Genomic DNA, 20,914 nt, shown 5'->3' on the forward strand with positions numbered 1-20,914 from the left:
TAATAACTGATGGACTGAGTAATATTTCTGGAATGAAATGAGGTTTATTGTACTAACAGAAAATGTGCAATCCGCATTTAAACAAAATTTGACCGGTGCAAAAGTATGGGCACCTCAACATAAAAGTGACATTAATATTTTGTAGATCCTCCTTTTGCAAAAATCATAGCCTCTTGTCCCTTTTTATAGCTTTTAATGAGTTCCTGGATCCTGGATGAAGGTATATTTGACCATTCCTGTTTACAAAACAATTCCAGTTCAGTTAAGTTTGATGGTCGCCGAGCATGGACAGCACGCTTCAAATCATCCCACAGATGTTCAATGATATTCAGGTCTGGGGACTGGGATGACCATTCCAGAACATTGTAATTGTTCCTCTGCATGAATGCCTGAGTAGATTTGGAGCGGTGTTTTGGATCATTGTCTTGCTGAAATATCCATCCCCTGCGTAACTTCAACTTCGTCACTGATTCTTGCACATTATTGTCAAGAATCTGCTGATACTGAGTTAAATCTATGCAACCCTCAACTTTAACAAGATTCCCGGTGCCAGCATGGCCCACACAACCCCAAAGCATGATGGAACCTCCACCAAATTTTACTGTGGGTTGCAAGTGCTTTTCTTGGAATGCTGTGTTTTTTTGCCTCCATGCATAACGCCTTTTTGTATGACCAAACAACTCAATCTTTGTTTCATCAGTCCACAGGACCTTCTTCCAAAATGTAACTGGCTTGTCCAAATGTGCTTTTGCATACCTCAGGCGACTCTGTTTGTGGCGTGCTTGCAGAAACGGCTTCTTTCGCATCACTCTCACATACAGCTTCTCCTTGTGCAACGTGCGCTGTATTGTTGACCGATGCACATTGACACCATCTGCAGCAAGATGATGCTGCAGGTCTTTGGAGGTGGTCTGTGGATTGTCCTTGACTGTTCTCACCATTCTTCTTCTCTGCCTTTCTGATATTTTTCTTGGCCTTCCACTTCTGGGCTTAACAAGAACTGTACCTGTGTTCTTCCATTTCCTTACTATGTTCCTCACAGTGGAAACTGACAGTTAAATCTCTGAGACCACTTTTTGTATCCTTCCCCTGAACAACTATGTTGAATAATCTTTGTTTTCAGATCATTTGAGAGTTGTTTTGAGGAGCCCATGATGCCACTCTTCATAGGAGATTCAAATAGGAGAACAACTTGCAAGTGGCCACCTTAAATACCTTTTCTCATGATTGCATACACCTGCCTATGAAGTTCAAAGCTCAATGAAGTTACAAAACCAATTTAGTGCTTTAGTAAGTCAGTAAAAAGTAGTTAGGAGTGTTCAAATCAAGAAATTGATAAGGGTGCCCATACTTTTGCACCAGTCAAATTTTGTTTAAATGCGGATTGCACATTTTCTGTTAGTACAATAAACCTCATTTCTCTGACGCCTCATTGGGGGACACAGGACCATGGGTGTTATGCTGCCTATCCATAGGAGGACACTAAGTAGATGCAAAAGCATAGCTCCTCCTCTGCAGTATACACCCCCTGGCTGGGCCAGGCAAGCTCAGTTTTAGCTTAGTGTCTGTAGGAGGCACTTCCTTTCAAGGTTTGTTATTTTTTGAGGGCAACGGTTTCCTTTTGGGACCGATCTCCCACTACCATCAACGGGCGGGAACGTGGAGTGTCGCCTCCACGTACCCCCTCCTGCAACGCTGGATCCTGGGCTGGATGACGGGTTCCACAGACACCGATTTTCCAAAGCTCAGAGTAGAGGCCTGTGCCCCTATAGCCCAATTCCTCAGCCCCTCTCTGCAGGCTCTGAGTTGAAGATAGCACCAATTCCTCAGCCCCTCTCTGCAGGCTCTGAGTTGAATATGACACTGACACAGCAAGCTGACTCTGCTATTTTCACTGCCTGGAAAGCAGTGTTTTAAGATGAGATCTCCCCTGACTGGTTTCCCAGACAAAGGGAGAAAAGACGCTGCAGGGAAGGCTCCCAGGACATTTACAGTATTTATTATGTGCAAGGAGCAAGGATCCTGCACACACAGTGTTAACTTTCTCTAGCTTGCTGGCTGGAGGAGTGGGAAGTTCTGCTGTTTGCAGAAAGTCTTGCAGATAATTTCCTGGTGGCAGGGGAGAGGGCTCAGGGACTCACGCTGTTTTATTTGCTCTGTTTATTTGCTCTAGAGAAAAGCCAGCTGATAACCACCGGTGACAAGCTGTGTGCTGACTGTAGGAAGAGGGAGGAAAACTATCAGAAGCTCCCTTCCCGCCGTTTTTTTTTTTTTTTTTACTACCCACAGCAGGGGGGGGGCACACTGACTTATCTTCCCGCTCTTTTACCGCTAAGCCACGCCCCCCGCGGCCGCGATAAGCCCCCCCCCCCCGGAAAGCGTGCGAAGATCTTCATAGAGCTTAATCCTTCCTGAGCACAGGGCCATCCGCTGATTCTGGTGAGGTGCTTGCTTCAATTGTAGCTCTGCTGAGCATTGCTCCCCCTCCTGGCATACTCCTATTAGGAACATGCAGAAATCTAAGGGCACTAAGAGTACTAAGGCCCACATAGTCTATTATTCAGCCTGCACTGCCTGCCACGCTGAGCTACCACGTAAACACACCTCTTCTCTCTGTGAGTCCTGTGCCCCTATAGCCCCCCAAGACCCCCCTGCCACCACCGCCGCAACCGGCAGCCCAGAGCCTAGGGCCCCCAGCCCACTGGAATCGGCACAGTTTGTCCCAATCCATTGAAAAACTGTCACAGAACCTGGTCGTCCTCCACACCCTTCTGGGTCCCTGGAGGGAACGCAGCCTGAGGATACCCCTATGGAGGATCCTTCTGAGGTAATCCGGGCATATGCTTCACCGGTTGCAGGGATTAGGAAAAGAGCACACGGCCGGGTGTCTCCAGCGGGCTCTCCCTCGGGAGCACACAGGGCAGGCTCTCCCACACGGTCCACGGCTTCTGATGAGCTGAAGGAGGGAGAATGCTGTTTGTACCAGGAGGATTCCTTGGTTTCATCACCCCCAGATGATCAAACTGCAATAGACTCCCTTATAGCAGCAATCAACCAAACTCTGCATGTGGAGGATCCCCCATCCACTACCACTGACCATGCGGTCTCCTTTAAGAGGGCAAGGAAACCCCAAAAGGTTTTCGCTGATCACCCAGAGTTTCAGGATATCCTCACAAAGCAAAGGGAGAAGCCGGACAGGCGCTTCGGTAACCGAAAACTCATGGAGTCCCGGTACCCTTTTGCCTCACCTGCCCCTAAGGGCTGGGCCGATCCGCCCTCGGTCGACCCCCCGGTCTCCCACCTTACCACAAAGACGCTCCTGTCTTTACCCGATGGTTCTTCCATCAAGGACCCGACAGACAGACAGGTGGAGCACATCGCCCGCTCTGCTTTTGAGGCTGCGGGTTCCTCCCTCTCGCCCTCCTTTGCCTTTGTGTGGGTCGCAAAGGCGATCTCGGTCTGGGCAGACTCCCTTAACACTTCGCTTGAGGAATCCCAGTTCACTCATACCTTCACAGAGGTAACAGCTCAAATTGCCGCTGCGGCGGAGTACCTCATCCAGGCCTCCATGGACGCTGCTACCTGCGCAGCGTTTGCCTCCTCAAATTCCATAGCCATCCGTAGAGCTCTCTGGCTCCGACAATGGCGAGCGGACTCTGCCTCCAAGAAGTCTCTCACGGGCCTTCCCTTTTTTCCAGACCGATTTGTTTGGCGAACGTCTGGACAAGCTCATTTCTGACGCCACGGGAGTAAAGAGTACCCCAGCTGAACTCTTCAACGAGCGGTACGCTGCCTTCTACGTCCTCTGTCTCGCTCCATTCGATTCAGCATGAAAGTGCTCGGCAGGATGGTGGCGGCTATGGAAGCAGTACCCTTTACTCAACTGCACCTCCGCCCACTGCAGCTAGCTTTTCTAGCGGCCTGGGACAAGAGCCCCTTCTCCCTGGACAGACATCTTCACCTGACGCCTTCAGTCAGGTACGCACTCTGCTGGTGGCTTCGGTCCTCATCCCTATCGAAGGGGAGATCTTTTCTCCCAGTGAACTGGCTGGTCCTGACCACGGACGCCAGCCTCCTAGGTTGGGGAGCAGTGTACCGGCACCACACTGCTCAAGGACGTTGGACGCCCCAGGAGTCTTTCCTACCCATCAACATCCTGGAACTCTGAGTGATCTTCCTCGCGCTCAGAGCGTTCTGCCCTCTGCTAGCGGGTCGTCAGATTTGAGTCCAATCGGACAATGCGACAGCTGTAGCCTATATCAATCAGCAGGGGGGCACCCGCAGCAAAGCGGCTTATCTCGAGGCCCACAAGATCCTCAGCTGGGCCGAATCGACGCGATCAGTGATATCAGCGGTACACTTACCGGGGGTAGAGAACTGGGCAGACTTTTTAAGTCGCCAAGGCCTGGCTGCCGGAGAATGGTCTCTCCACCCAGATGTGTTTCTACACATCTGCACTCGCTGGGGCACACCAGACGTGGACCTAATGGCCTCAAGGTTGAATGCAAAGGTACCCGCGTTCATAGCCTGGTCACGCGACCCGCAGTCCATCGGTGCGGATGCTCTAGTCTGCTCCTGGCACCATTTCCGCCTGCCTTACATATTTCCACCTCTACCCCTGCTGCCGCGGGTAATCAGGAAGATCAAGGCAGAGGGAGTCGCGGTGATACTGATAGCACCGGACTGGCCCAGGCGCGCCTGGTATGCCGAATTAGTACAAATGCTCATAGACGCACCGTGGCGCCTTCCAGACATTCCAGACTTGCTGACCCAAGGGCCCATTTCCCATCAGAACTCCAGAGCCCTGAAGCTGACGGCATGGCCATTGAGACCTGGGTATTAACAAGAGCGGGATTCTCCCCCGCGGTTATTGCCACCATGATCAGCGCCCACAAGCCTGCTTCATCCCGCATTTACCACCGTACGTGGAAAATCTTCCTTTCATGGTGCAGGGAAACTAACGTCCAGCCTATGCCTCTGGCCATCCCCAGAATTCTCGACTTTCTACAGTCTGGCTTGCAAGCGCGGTTGGCTCTCAGTTCCCTTAAAGGGCAGGTCTCAGCGCTCTCAATCTTCTACCAATGCCGCCTGGCTCAAAAACCGCAAGTCAAGACCTTCCTCCAGGGCGTTTCCCATCTAGTTCCCCCGTACAAACGGCCGCTGAAACCATGGGACCTGAACCTCGTTCTGGACGGTCTCCAGAGGTCTCCCTTTGAACCCCTCAAGGAATCCTCCCTTGCTCTTCTGTCCTGGAAGGTAACATTCTTGGTGGCAATTACGTCCATCAGACAGGTTTCGGAGCTCGCAGCACTCTCTTGCCGCGAGCCTTTTCTGATCTTTCACCAGGACAAGGTGGTTCTGCGCCCCCTTCCGGATTTCCTTCCAAAGGTTCTTACCCCGTTTCATTTGAACGAGGACATTGTCCTGCCTTCCTTTTGTCCACACCCGGTTCATAGGGTGGAAAGGTCTCTGCATTCGTTAGACCTCGTCAGAGCTCTCAGATATTACATATCCAGGACAGCCCCCTTTAGGAAAACGGACTCTTTGTTCGTCATTCCTGAGGGGCCTAAGAAGGGACAGGCAGCTTCAAAGGCGACGCTGGCTCGCTGGATTCCCTCTGCGATCCAGGAAGTCTACCGCTTGGAACTCAAGCCCATTCCTAGTGGGCTGCGGGCTCATTCCACGCGAGCAGTTGGCGCTTCGTGGGCCATTCGGCATCAGGCTTCAGTGGAACAGGTATGTAAGGGTGCGACCTGGTCTAGCCTACATACGTTTTCAAAGCATTACAGAGTCCATACCCAGGTTTCAACTGAGGCAAATCTGGGTAGGAAAATTCTGCAAACGGCAGTAGAGCACCTCTCTCAGTAGGCGCTCCAGGCTGTCTGGGACTGGTTCCTAGTCCTTGGGTTGTGTTGTCTTCTTTTATGTTTCCCACCCATGGACTGCTTTAGGACGTCCCATGGTCCTGTGTCCCCCAATGAGGCGTCAGAGAAAGACGGATTTTTGTGTACTCATCGTAAAATCGTTTTCTCTTAGCCATCATTGGGGGACACAGCACCCACCCTGTTGCCCTGTTGGGCCTTGGTTCTCTCAGTACCTTATTTGGTTATGACTCTTTTTTTTCTCATGTTCCTCTGTTGAGATAAGTTTTTACTGTTGTTTTTTCTCCTACTGCTTGTGTACTAAAACTGAGCTTGCCTGGCCCGGCCAGGGGGTGTATACTGCAGAGGAGGAGCTATGCTTTTGCATCTACTTAGTGTCCTCCTATGGATAGGCAGCATAACACCCATGGTCCTGTGTCCCCCAATGATGGCTAAGAGAAAACGATTTTACGGTGAGTACACAAAAATCCGTTTTTCAATCCAGAAATATTACTCAGTCCATCAGTTATTAGATATATGAAACTGAAATAGCTGTTGCAAAAACCAAAATTGTTATAAAGAAAAAAGGTTAACATTAATAGGGGTGCCCAAACTTTTTCATATGACTGTATTATATTATTATCTCTCCCTATGGTCCCCGACTGGATCTTTAAACTGTTTTTTCTCTGAAATAATGGAGTATTTTTGCAGAAAAATATACCTGGCTGCAATTGTACAGCCAGACTCTGATTCATGCTGCCCTTGGTGCGGGCAGCATGAATCCACATACCATAAAGTGGACAAGCCATTGCTTAGCACAAAAAATAAAATATAAATATGCAACATGTAGACAATTAGAGAGAGTTACAGTTGTTATATAATCGGGTCAGTGTGTAAAAATCAAAGAAAATATATCAAGGACTATATCTCTCATGTAGGAGATCAATACAAAGCCAGCAGATACCTCCAGCCTGATCTCACCTCGTCACAGTTGGGCTTTAAGGATCTGTTGTGGGACTCAGAGAAAGGAGGGGTAAGTTCTAATATATTTGGTTAGTATATTAAAAACACTAATGAGATGCAGAATTAAAATAACGGCAAAGAATTGTAGTATACTTTCACTATTATGTTCAGTAATGTTCAGCATGGATCATGTTCGGCTTGGATCCTTATAAAACAAGCTAAGATGCCAGTGTAAGACTCTTCATTTAGTTCTAGATAAAAAAAAATGTTAGTGTTTTTTGTTTCTTAAACATTGCTGGCAAAATTTATTATTGAAGCAGTAAAAATAATGTTCCAAAATATCCGTCTGAAAGGTTAGCAATGTTTTTACCTCTGGAGGAACCAATGACCACTTGTCTGCTCAATATACTGTATATTAAAGGAAATCTGGCGTGTCAAAAACACTATTAACCTCTGTACAAACTGCAGGTTAATAGCGTTCTTCATCTGCCCAACTGCCGCAGTGAAAGCTTGACTACTAGGAGGAAGTAAGTTTTATTTCTCCCAGCAGCCTTGGCTTTCAGTCTTACAGGTGAGACCGACGCATCTTCAGTCACCGCTCAGTGCATAGTGAGCAGCATCTGTAACCACACCCTGTCAGTGACTGACAGCCATCTCTGAACTAATGGAATTCAGATTTGGCTGTCAGTGAGTATCAGGGGGCATTATTACAGCCACTTCACTCTGCACTGAGCTTTGACTAAAGTCCCACCTCTATGGCTGACATCCAGAAGCTGCCGGGAGTAATAAACTTAATTTCCTCCTGGTAGCTGGGCTCCCAATACGGCTCCATGGCTCCAGAATGCTATTAATCTGCAATTTAACCCCATATCTGAATATTAATAATGTTTTTTGACATGATGAGTTCCCTTTAAATATGTAGATTCTGCTTTGCATTATTTCATATTGCTCTTTGCTATGTAGTGTGGGTATATCTATCTATCTATCTACACACATAGTCATGGCTGAAAGTGTTGGCACCCTTGAAATTGTTTTATTTACTTGTTTATTTCCTTTGTGTGTATTGGAACAACACAAAAAAACAGAGGGAAAAAAAGGCAAATTTGACATTATTTTACACAAGACCTACAAAAATGGGCAGAACAAAATTGTTTGCATCTTTCCATAATTGTGAATATCTTTGTTTCAAGCATGTTATGCTCATACAGACACTTGTGGCAAGTATGGGCAATATGAAAATCACACCTGAAACCAGATAAAAAGGAGAGAAGTTGACTGTGTCTATGTGTGTTACACTAAGCATGAAGAACAGAAAGAGAAGAAGAGAACTCTGAGGACTTCTGAACCAAATTTGTTGAAAAATATCAACAACCTCAAGGCTACAAGTCCATCTCCAGATATCTTGATGTTTCTTTGCCAACAGTGCGCAACATAATCAAGAAGTTTATGTTTAATCTCTTTTTTTATTGAAAAATTAAGGTTGGTTACAATAAGCAGGGCTGCAGACCAAGGCTAACCCACAAATAAAGACAAGACCAAAAAAAATGCAATGAAACATGAAAGGCTTTGCATGGGTATAGCCATATACAGTTTGTTACAATAAAGAACATTTCAGAACATTTATGTCGATCTGGCCTGAACCATTATAAAGGTATAAAATCTACAAACTATAACGTAAACAGCAAAGATTTACCATTCCTACCATAGAGGCACATAATGGTCAGTCAAAGAAAAAGATAGAAAAAAAGAGGGAGGTAGACAAAGTGAATAATGAAGGGGAAACGGATCATGGGGAAGGGCTGGGAATAACTAGCAGGGAAGATCTAGTTAGAGCCTCAACTCGCCCCAAAGAGGGACCTGAAGTCTGGAGAATCAAAAAAAGAGACCCAGGGGCTCCAGATCTTAATAAATTTTTCAGTAGCGTCCTGAATTTCAGCAGTGAAACTCTCCATTCTGTAAAGGGAGGCCATCTCCCTAAGCCACTCATCCAAGGCCGGGGCACGAGAAGACCTCCAGTGTCTGGGGATTATGGCTTGGGCAGCCGCTAGGCAAAACCGCAATAGACTCATTTTCTGAGATAATCAAGAAGTTGGCACTGTAGTTAATCTCCCTGTATGTGGATGGCAGAGAAAAATTCTTAAAAGGTTGCAATTCAGGATAGTTCGGATGGTGGATAAGCTGCCCCAATCAAGTTACAACAAAGTTAAAGTTGTCCTGCAGACTCAGAACATTAGTGTCAGCACAAGCTATCCATCAACATTTTAATGAAATGAAACAATATGGCAGGAGACCCAGGAGGACCCCACTGAGACACAAAAAAAACTAGACTGTTGTTTGTCAGAATGTACATAAGTAAGCCAAAAAGTGTCTTGTGGACAGATGAGACTTAAAGGCGCAGTCACACACAACGACTTACCAGCGGTCCTGAAAACGATGCGACCTGATAGGGATCGCAGGTAAGTCTCTTATCAGCGATGCAGGAACAATACAGGTGGCAGTAGCGACCTGTATAACGATCTCAGCAGTCACTGTGACCCTGTCACACAGTGTCAAACACAGCGATGTGTCCTGCCCAGCAGGACATCGCCTTTAAAGAAAATGGCCTGGACCATTCTGCAACGACTAGCGATCTCACAGCAGGGGCCTGATCGCTGGTAGGTGTCACACATAACAAGATCGCTAACGGGAACGCTACTGCGTCACAGAAACCGTGACTCAGCTGCGATCTCGCTAGCGATCTCGTTATGTGTGACGGTACCTTAAGATAGATATTATCATTCTGCTGTTTACCGAAAACAGAATGAGATCTTCAAATAAAGAACACAGTACCTACAGTCAAATATGGTGCAGGTTCAAAGATATTTGGGGGTTGTTCTGCTGCCACTGACACTGGATACCTTGACTTTGTGCAAGGCATCATGAAATCTGAAAAAAGGATTTTGGGTCGCAGTGTCATGGACAGTGTCAGAAAGCCGGGTTTGCGACCTAGATCATGTGTCTTCCAGCAGGAGAATACCTCCAAACATACTTCAAGAAGCCCCTAGAAATGGATGGAAACAAAGCCCTGGAGGGTTCTGAAGTGGCAGCAATGAGTCCAGATCTAAATCCCATTGAACACCTGTGGAGAGATCTTAAGATTGCTGTTGGGAGAAGGTGCCTTAATATATGAGATCTGGAGCAGTTTTCAAAAGAGTGGTCCGAAATTCCAGTTGAGAGGTGTAAGAAGCTTATTGATGGTTAAAGAAAGTGATTTGATTGCAGTTATTTATTTCAAAGGGCGTGCAACCAAATATTAAGTTGAGGGGGACAACAATTTGTTCTGCCTATTTTAGGAGTGTTGTATGAAATTATGTCCAATTTGCCTTTTTTTCTCTTGCTTTTTGTGATGTTCCAATACACAAAGGAAATAAATATGTATATTACAAAACGCGTAATTGCAATAATTTTCAAGAGTGGCAACACTTTCGGCCATGAATATATATATATATATATATATATATATATATATATATATATATATATATATATATATATAATGTGCAGTTTTTTCATGCAAGATTCTCATTTCAGTCCTATTTTTCTTTATTTCCTCTCTTAATAATTCTAGATTCAGCCCCTGTCCACTCGCGTGTCTATATTTTTGACACTATGGAGCTGTAAGATGATACCTCTCCCTGGAGCTAGCATTCAGATTCTCAGCAGACATATACGACTCTGCCTATTTGATGGCAGTAAGGTAAGCATTTTTTACGTTCAAGTTCAAATTATTCCTAGTAAACATAATTTTAATATAATGTTTTATTTCTTCATCGTTCCTTATGGGAGACCCAGACCATGGGTGTATAGCTTCTACCTCTGGAGGACACACAAAGTACTACACTAAAAGTGTAGCTCCTCCCTCCGAGCATATACACCCCCTGGATGACAAATCCAACCAGTTCAATGCTTTGTATTCAGGAGGTCACACACACACATGCATTCTCTGAATTTTGATTTTTGATTTCAAAGATTTGGAAGAAAAGCGGGTCCAATCTGGACTCCCAGCATGTCCCTTCTCACCCCACTGTGTCGGCGGTGCTGTTAAGGTTGATTTTACAAGGCTGGAGCCTTCACATGCCGCGCTCCTTCACCATCCCCTGAGGCTCTGGCTTGAAGTGGGAGCCATCACGGTTCTCACTGCTTTGCAGGAGACCGGTCTCCATCCGCAGCCCTTTCAGGATCCTGCCGGACGGAGCGCTCACCCCCCAGGGACCTGGCACCTGCGTCTCACAAGCTAAGTACTGAGACGTTATTACCACAGAAAGTGGTCTTTCCAGGGGTCCCTTGTACTTTATATATTGGGGAGAGTGTGTTATATGACTGTGTTAACATTTCCGGCCGGTTCTCCAGTTTTCACTGGAGAACCGTGCCGATGGTGCCTGCACGCTGGCCGCATGTTTAAATCTAGGCCCCGGCTTCGCCTGAGGCCTAGTTTCGATTTCACTGCCCCTGCATGTCAGTCATGCAGAGGGACAGTGCGGCTCCGCCCAGCGGCTGTTCAGCACAGGGAACGGACACTCCTCACTGAGGAAAGATTCCCTCCCCTGTATACCTCATTTGCCCTCCGGATCCCGCTCTCAGAGTAGGCCCCGCCCCCTCTCCTCGCTCCGGCGCCATTTTATCAGCGTTCTCAATGTCTGCATAACCACATTGTGACAAATGGGGGCCTGGGCTGGGGGATCTGGAGGGCACAGAGATGTCTCTATGTTAAACGGTCTGGCAAGCCACAACCTCCGGTTGTGCAGCTGCTTATATACTCTGTTTATATACTCTGCTGGGGGTCATTCTGGACAGAGCCCCCACTTCTGCAGCATGTCTCACATCAGAGCAAGGCTGCAAGGCTGTTCTTAATATGCACTGCATGTAGACTTGGAAGCTCATCAGTGGTCCCTCCGGCTGCTCCGGCTCCGGTGGCTGAACCCCCGGTTTGGGTAGAATCCCTCTCTCCAGGGGACAGCTGTCCCGGACACTGCTGAGCATGCATCAGCCCCCTTCTCAGGGCGCTTCTGCTGCTACGGCTCGCTCAGCAAAGCTCACAGAGGATTCTTCATCTGGTCTCAGACCCCGTCCTCCTAAAATGGAGACGCAGGGTCCCCTTTCCTTCCTAGTCCCGCGGCTCTGATTCACGAGCTGAGTCACAGGACGAGGAGGATGCCTTTAATAGGGGCTCGGACGCTACTTCATGTACCCCATTGATCTGTCCGAAGGTGACGCAGATGCTAATGATTTGATTGCGTCCATTATATTTGTACTGGACCTCAATCCGCCTGTATCAGGGGAGCATCCCCCTCTGGCAGAAAGGCATCAGTATACCTTAAGAGAACAAGGAGTGTGTTCCTTAACCATTCCAGTTTTTCAGCCCACTGTGACCAAGCCCAGAGCCTGTCCTGACAGACGCTTCCCAAAGCGTGGTTCTGATGACTGTTTTCCCCTTCCACCAGAGGTGGTCAAGGAGTGGGCTCATTCACCAAGTGTGGACCCTCCGGTGTCTAGACTTTCAGCTCGGACAGTTGTATCAGTGGCTGACGGCACCTCTCTAAGGATTCCACTGTCCGCCAGGTTGACCTTCTGGTGAGGCGGCAGGGGCCTCGTTCTCCCCATCTTTTGCAGCAGTGCGGGCTCTCAAAGCCATCTCTGCTTCTCTGGAGGAGATGCTTTCCCTCACCAGGGACTCTATGCCCGAAATGGTTGCCTTAACTTCCAGGCTTCAGTCTTTTCATCCTATGCCATGTCTGCCATGCTGGAGACTGTCACCGCACTGCGGTGGCCTCGGCTACTTCCCTCGCTATCCGCAGGCTCCTGTGGCTTCGAGAGTGGAAGGCAGATGCTTCTTAAGAAGTTCCTTGCTGGGCTCCCTTTTGCTGGGACCAGTCTATTCGGTGAACAACTGGATGAAATTATTAAGGAAGCTTTTGGCAGGAAGAGTACTTCCATGCCACAAACCCAGGAAACCTGTCCAGGGCAGGAACCAGTCGAGGTTTCGTTCCTTTCGTTCCTCTAACTGGTCGTCCCCTAAGCCCTCGGCCTCGTCCACTAACTCAGCCAAGGTCCGTAAACCAGCTGGCGCATGAAGCCGCGTCCTCAGAAGTCCGCAGGAGCTGCTGCCACCAAGGCAGCCTCCTCTTGATTATCTGGCCGCGCCAGCAACGTCCTTTGGTCGGTGGCAGGCTCTCCCACTTGGGCGACGTGTGGTTTCAACACGTCTTCGATCAGTGGGTGTGGGATACCATCTCCCACGGCTACAGAATAGAATTCTATCCAGCCGCCAAACAGATTTTCTTTATCGCTCCTAATTGGGAGACCCAGACAATTGGGTGTATAGCTACTGCCTCCGGAGGCCACACAAAGAACTACACTTAAAAGTGTAAGGCCCCTCCCCTTCTGCCTATACACCCCCCGTGGGATCACGGGCTCCTCAGTTTTCATGCTTTGTGCGAAGGAGGTCAGACATCCACGCATAGCTCCACTGTTTAGTCAGCAGCAGCTGCTGACTATGTCGGATGGAAGAAAAGAGGGCCCATACTAGGGCCCCCAGCATGCTCCCTTCTCACCCCACTTTTGTCGGCGGTGTTTGTTAAGGTTGAGGTACCCATTGCGGGTACGGAGGCTGGAGCCCACATGCTGCGTCCTTCCCCATCCCCCTTAGGGCTCTGGGTGAAGTGGGATTTTACCGGTCTCCAGGCACAGGAGACCGTGCTCCATCCACAGCCGCTGGGGAATCTGCTGGATATGGAGCTGAGTATCGTCAGGGACATGGCCCTGCTACGTCAAGGTACTCTGTGTCCCCATACAGACCGCGCGCAGACACACTGCAGCATTGCTGGGTGTGTTAGTGCGCCGGGGACAACAGCGCTGCGCGCTTGTGCCACTACTCACTACAGCTCTGCTGAGTGAGTTAATGTATTGGGAACTGCCGCGCCGGCCGCTGCTGTCAGTTTACGCTGCGGCGCGGCTGGGACTTGTGGTGCGCTGGGGACTTCCGCGCTGGCCGTGCATATATGGCGGCCGCGCTTATTACTCGAGTCCCCGGCTTTTGCGGCCTAGTTTCGCTTCGTTCCCGCCCCCAGGCCTGCCAGTCAGGGGAAGGGCGGGACGCTGTACAGAACATCAGCGCAGAGGGCTGGAGTCTACTTTACATACTCCAGCCCTCACACTGGACACAGTGGGACGCCAGTTTCCCGCACTTTGTCTGAGGCACGCCCACGGTCCGCCCCTCTTCACAGAACGCCGGCAGCCATTCCTGTGTGCAGTCTGAGCTGGAGAGGGGAGACAAGTTCTGGGAGACCCAGACACGGGATTCTGGCGACCACACACCCGCGTTTGAGCGGGCGGTAAGCGGCACCTCTGGTGCTGACCCCACTAGTGCCGAAGTGTACAGTTGTATTTTTATGCTTGCATGCTATACATTGCACTGGGACCCTATATAACAAGAAAAAACAGCATAAAAACAACCTCCACTCAAAAATATTATGTATTGCAAAGTGTGCACAGTACCAACATTCCAAGCTGTACTATTGAAAAAATGAGATTTTTGGCAAAAAATTGCAATTTTTCGAGCCACCCCGCCAACGTCACGGCAAATCTCCTGGGGCAGTCCTAACACTAAAATATTTTTATTTAAAGTGTGCCATGTGGCCTCACATATGCAAAATTAGGACTGCACAGCACGTACCTTGTGCTTTTCAGTCACCGTCTCCATGACTGATTCATGGTTGTGGGCGGGACAGGCCCGAGCACATGCTGCTTAGAATAAATAGCCAGTGGACGGGGTTGGATGGCCAGTGTGAACAGCCACCAACCGCCAAAAATCAGGACAGATGGAAAAATAAACATGAGGTGCACTGCAAGATGAGAATCAACTGGGACCCTATATAACAAGAAAAAACAGCATAAAAACAACCTCCACTCAAAAATATTATGTATTGCAAAGTGTGCACAGTACCAACATTCCAAGCTGTACTATTGAAAAAATGAGATTTTTGGCAAAAAATTGCAATTTTTCGAGCCACCCCGCCAACGTCACGGCAAATCTCCTGGGGCAGTCCTAACACTAAAATATTTTTATTTAAAGTGTGCCATGTGGCCTCACATATGCAAAATTAGGACTGCACAGCACGTACCTTGTGCTTTTCAGTCACCGTCTCCATGACTGATTCATGGTTGTGGGCGGGACAGGCCCGAGCACATGCTGCTTAGAATAAATAGCCAGTGGACGGGGTTGGATGGCCAGTGTGAACAGCCACCAACCGCCAAAAATCAGGACAGATGGAAAAATAAACATGAGGTGCACTGCAAGATGAGAATCAACTGGGACCCTATATAACAAGAAAAAACAGCATAAAAACAACCTCCACTCAAAAATATTATGTATTGCAAAGTGTGCACAGTACCAACATTCCAAGCTGTACTATTGAAAAAATGAGATTTTTGGCAAAAAATTGCAATTTTTCGAGCCACCCCGCCAACGTCACGGCAAATCTCCTGGGGCAGTCCTAACACTAAAATATTTTTATTTAAAGTGTGCCATGTGGCCTCACATATGCAAAATTAGGACTGCACAGCACGTACCTTGTGCTTTTCAGTCACCGTCTCCATGACTGATTCATGGTTGTGGGCGGGACAGGCCCGAGCACATGCTGCTTAGAATAAATAGCCAGTGGACGGGGTTGGATGGCCAGTGTGAACAGCCACCAACCGCCAAAAATCAGGACAGATGGAAAAATAAACATGAGGTGCACTGCAAGATGAGAATCAACTGGGACCCTATATAACAAGAAAAAACAGCTTGTACTATTGAAAAAATGAGATTTTTGGCATGATTTTTTCAATAGTACAGCTTGGAATGTTGGTACTGTGCACACTTTGCACTGAATCAGTCATGGAGACGGTGACTGAAAAGCACAAGGTACGTGCTGTGCAGTCCTAATTTTGCATATGTGAGGCCACATGGCACACTTTAAATAAAAATATTTTAGTGTTAGGACTGCCCCAGGAGATTTGCCGTGACGTTGGCGGGGTGGCTCGAAAAATTGCATTTTTTTGCCAAAAATCTCATTTTTTCAATAGTACAGCTTGGAATGTTGGTACTGTGCACACTTTGCAATACATAATATTTTTGAGTGGAGGTTGTTTTTATGCTGTTTTTTCTTGTTATATAGGGTCCCAGTTGATTCTCATCTTGCAGTGCACCTCATGTTTATTTTTCCATCTGTCCTGATTTTTGGCGGTTGGTGGCTGTTCACACTGGCCATCCAACCCCGTCCACTGGCTATTTATTCTAAGCAGCATGTGCTCGGGCCTGTCCCGCCCACAACCATGAATCAGTCATGGAGACGGTGACTGAAAAGCACAAGGTACGTGCTGTGCAGTCCTAATTTTGCATATGTGAGGCCACATGGCACACTTTAAATAAAAATATTTTAGTGTTAGGACTGCCCCAGGAGATTTGCCGTGACGTTGGCGGGGTGGCTCGAAAAATTGCAATTTTTTGCCAAAAATCTCATTTTTTCAATAGTACAGCTTGGAATGTTGGTACTGTGCACACTTTGCAATACATAATATTTTTGAGTGGAGGTTGTTTTTATGCTGTTTTTTCTTGTTATATAGGGTCCCAGTTGATTCTCATCTTGCAGTGCACCTCATGTTTATTTTTCCATCTGTCCTGATTTTTGGCGGTTGGTGGCTGTTCACACTGGCCATCCAACCCCGTCCACTGGCTATTTATTCTAAGCAGCATGTGCTCGGGCCTGTCCCGCCCACAACCATGAATCAGTCATGGAGACGGTGACTGAAAAGCACAAGGTACGTGCTGTGCAGTCCTAATTTTGCATATGTGAGGCCACATGGCACACTTTAAATAAAAATATTTTAGTGTTAGGACTGCCCCAGGAGATTTGCCGTGACGTTGGCGGGGTGGCTCGAAAAATTGCAATTTTTTGCCAAAAATCTCATTTTTTCAATAGTACAGCTTGGAATGTTGGTACTGTGCACACTTTGCAATACATAATATTTTTGAGTGGAGGTTGTTTTTATACATTGCACTGTACGGTCGCTGGTGATTCTTGGCTATATACCCTCCTAGATTACTCAGAGGAGACAACAGCATGTCATCCGCAAAAAGCAAGGGTGCCAAGGCACAGGCTTTCTATGCTGCTTGTACCGCATGTGAGGCTACTCTACCGGCAGGTTCCACTGACCCCCATTGTGTGCAGTGCTCGGCCCCTGTGGCACTTGCTCGGCCGGGGCCTCTGCTAGAGGTGACCCAGGGAGAACCACCTGTGAATACTGTCCAGGTGACGGGGACAGAGTTTGCAGTTTTTGCGGATAGATTGTCTGTGACTATGACTAAAATTCTAGAAACTTTGCAGTCTAGACCAGTAACTCAGACCATGGGCACTGTTGAATCATTGCTCCCTGGTCCCCCTCAGTTGGAACAGCTCCGGGCTCCGGGGGTGTCCCATGCATCCCAGGGTGAAGGCTCTGACACGGACGACAGTCCCAGACAGCCTAAGCGAGCTCGCTATGAGCGGCCCTCGACTTCATCACACTGGTCAGGGTCCCAGCAGGAGGACTCTCTGTATGATGAGGCGGAGGTAGCTGATGAGGATTCTGATCCTGAGACCGCTCTCAATCTGGATACTCCTGATGGTGACACCATAGTGAATGATCTTATAGCGTCCATCAATAGAATGTTGGATATTTCTCCCCCAGCTCCTCCAGTGGAGGAGTCAGCTTCACAGCAGGAGAAATTCCATTTCAGGTATCCCAAGCGTAAATTAAGTACTTTTCTGGACCACTCTGACTTTAGAGAGGCAGTCCAGAAACACCACGCTTATCCAGATAAGCGTTTCTCCAAACGGCTTAAGGATACACGTTATCCCTTTCCCCCTGACGTGGTCAAGGGCTGGACCCAGTGTCCCAAGGTGGATCCTCCAATCTCCAGGCTTGCGGCTAGATCCATAGTTGCAGTGGAAGATGGGGCTGCACTTAAAGATGCCACTGACAGACAGATGGAGCTCTGGTTGAAATCCATCTATGAAGCTATCTGCGCGTCGTTTGCTCCAGCATTCGCAGCCGTATGGGCACTCCAAGCTATTTCAGCTGGTCTTACACAGATTGACACGGTCACACGTACATCTGTTCCGCAGGTGGCATCCTTAACCTCTCAAATGTCTGCATTTGCGTCTTATGCGATTAATGCGGTCCTGGACTCTACGAGCCGTACGGCAGTGGCGGCCGCCAACTCCGTGGTTTTACGCAGAGCCTTGTGGTTAAGGGAATGGAAGGCAGATTCTGCTTCCAAAAAGTGCTTAACAAGTTTGCCATTTTCTGGTGACCGACTGTTTGGTGAGCGTTTGGATGAAATCATTAAACAGTCCAAGGGTAAGGATTCATCCTTACCTCAGCCCAGACAAAACAAACCCCAACAGAGGAGGGGACAGTCGGGGTTTCGGTCCTTTCGAGGCTCAGGCAGGTCCCGATTCTCCTCGTCCAAAAGGACTCAAAAGGATCAGAAGAGCTCAGATTCTTGGCGGGCTCAGTCACGCCCAAAAAAGACAGCCGGAAGACCCGCTACCAAGGCGGCTTCCTCATGACTTTCGGCCTCTCTCCGCATCCTCGGTCGGTGGCAGGCTCTCCCGCTTTGGCGACATTTGGCTGCCACAGGTCAAAGACCGTTGGGTGAGAGACATTCTGTCTCACGGGTACAGGATAAAGTTCAGTTCTCGTCCTCCAACTCGATTCTTCAGAACTTCTCCACCTCCCGACCGAGCCGATGCTCTTCTGCAAGCGGTGTGCACTCTAAAGGCAGAAGGAGTGGTGACCCCTGTTCCTCTTCAGGAGCAAGGTCACGGTTTTTACTCCAATTTGTTTGTGGTGCCAAAAAAGGACGGGTCTTTCCGTCCCGTTCTGGATCTAAAACTGCTCAACAAGCACGTGAAAACCAGGCGGTTCCGGATGGAATCCCTCCGCTCCGTCATCGCCTCAATGTCTCAAGGAGATTTCCTAGCATCAATAGACATCAAGGATGCTTATCTCCACGTGCCGATTGCTCCAGAGCATCAGCGTTTTCTACGCTTCGTTATAGGAGACGAACACCTTCAGTTCGTAGCTCTGCCTTTCGGGCTGGCGACAGCCCCACGGGTCTTCACCAAGGTCATGGCAGCAGTAGTAGCAGTCCTGCACTCTCAAGGTCACTCTGTGATCCCGTATTTGGACGATCTACTGGTCAAGGCACCCTCTCAAGAGGCATGCCAACACAGCCTGAACGTTGCGCTGGAGACTCTCCAGAGTTTCGGGTGGATCATCAGCTTTTCAAAGTCAAATCTGACCCCGACCCAATCGCTAACATATCTTGGCATGGAGTTTCATACTCTCTCAGCGATAGTGAAGCTTCCGCTGGACAAACAGCGTTCACTACAGACAGGGGTGCAATCTCTCCTTCAAGGCCAGTCACACCCCTTGAGACGCCTCATGCACTTCCTAGGGAAGATGGTAGCAACAATGGAGGCAGTCCCTTTCGCGCAGTTTCATCTGCGTCCACTACAATGGGACATTCTCCGCCAATGGGACGGGAAGTCGACGTCCCTCGACAGGAACGTCTCTCTTTCTCAGGCGGCCAAGGATTCTCTTCGGTGGTGGCTTCTTCCCACCTCATTGTCAAAAGGAAAGTCCTTTCTACCCCCATCCTGGGCGGTGGTTACGACAGACGCGAGTCTTTCAGGGTGGGGAGCAGTTTTTCTCCACCACAGGGCTCAAGGTACGTGGACTCAGCAAGAGTCCACCCTTCAGATCAATGTTCTGGAAATCAGAGCAGTGTATCTTGCCCTACAAGCCTTCCAGCAGTGGCTGGAAGGCAAGCAAATCCGAATTCAGTCGGACAACTCCACAGCGGTGGCATACATCAACCACCAAGGAGGAACACGCAGTCGGCAAGCCTTCCAGGAAGTCCGGCGGATTCTGACGTGGGTGGAAGACATGGCATCCACCATATCCGCAGTTCACATCCCAGGCGTGGAAAACTGGGAAGCAGACTTCCTCAGTCGCCAGGGTATGGACGCAGGGGAATGGTCTCTTCACCCGGACGTGTTTCAGGAGATCTGTCGCCGCTGGGGGATGCCGGACGTCGACCTAATGGCGTCCCGGCACAACAACAAGGTCCCGGCTTTCATGGCACGGTCTCACGATCACCGAGCTCTGGCGGCGGACGCCTTAGTTCAAGATTGGTCGCAGTTCCGGCTACCTTATGTGTTCCCACCTCTGGCACTGTTGCCCAGAGTGCTGCGCAAGATCAGGTCCGACTGCCGCCGCGCCATCCTCGTCGCTCCAGACTGGCCGAGGAGGTCGTGGTATCCGGATCTCTGGCACCTCACGGTAGGCCAACCGTGGGCACTTTCAGACCGACCAGACTTGTTGTCCCAAGGGCCGTTTTCTTCGGCGCTCCATTGGGAGACCAAGACGATTGGGTGTATAGCTACTGCCTCCGGAGGCCACACAAAGTATTACACTAAAAAGTGTAAGGCCCCTCCCCTTCTGCATATACACCCCCCGTGGGATCACGGGCTCCTCAGTTTTATGCTTTGTGCGAAGGAGGTCAGACATCCACGCATAGCTCCACTGTTTAGTCAGCAGCAGCTGCTGACTATGTCGGATGGAAGAAAAGAGGGCCCATACTAGGGCCCCCAGCATGCTCCCTTCTCACCCCACTTTTGTCGGCGGTGTTTGTTAAGGTTGAGGTACCCATTGCGGGTACGGAGGCTGGAGCCCACATGCTGCTTTCCTTCCCCATCCCCCTGAGGGCTCTGGGTGAAGTGGGATCTTACCGGCCTCCAGGCTCTGAGGCCGGGCTCCATCCACAGACCCGGAGATCCTGCTGGAATGGAGCTGAGTATCGTCAGGGACAAGGCCCTGCAACGTTAAGGTACTCTGTGTCCCCGTACAGACCACGCACACACACACCAGCATGCTGGGTGTGTTAGTGCGCCGGGGACAACAGCGCTGCGCGCTGGGGCTATACTCACTGCAGCTTAGCTGAGTGAGTTAATGTGTGGGAA

The 20,914-nt window shown here is 49.0% G+C and overlaps 1 protein-coding gene across 2 annotated transcripts in view; it reads left to right on the forward strand.

Annotated features, from left to right (window-relative positions):
- The window catches only part of NPHP1 (nephrocystin 1), a 224,573-nt gene that overhangs the window by 111,267 nt on the left and 92,392 nt on the right, over positions 1-20,914 (forward strand). For both annotated transcript variants that reach the window (XM_075339427.1, XM_075339426.1), the window contains exons 11-12: positions 6,800-6,894; positions 10,432-10,560. In XM_075339427.1, coding sequence (XP_075195542.1) covers positions 6,800-6,894; positions 10,432-10,560 — 224 coding nt within the window. The remainder of the gene's footprint in view (positions 1-6,799; positions 6,895-10,431; positions 10,561-20,914) is intronic.

Source organism: Anomaloglossus baeobatrachus, chromosome 3, assembly GCF_048569485.1.
Source record: "Anomaloglossus baeobatrachus isolate aAnoBae1 chromosome 3, aAnoBae1.hap1, whole genome shotgun sequence".
In the NCBI taxonomy this organism is placed as follows: domain Eukaryota; kingdom Metazoa; phylum Chordata; class Amphibia; order Anura; family Aromobatidae; genus Anomaloglossus; species Anomaloglossus baeobatrachus.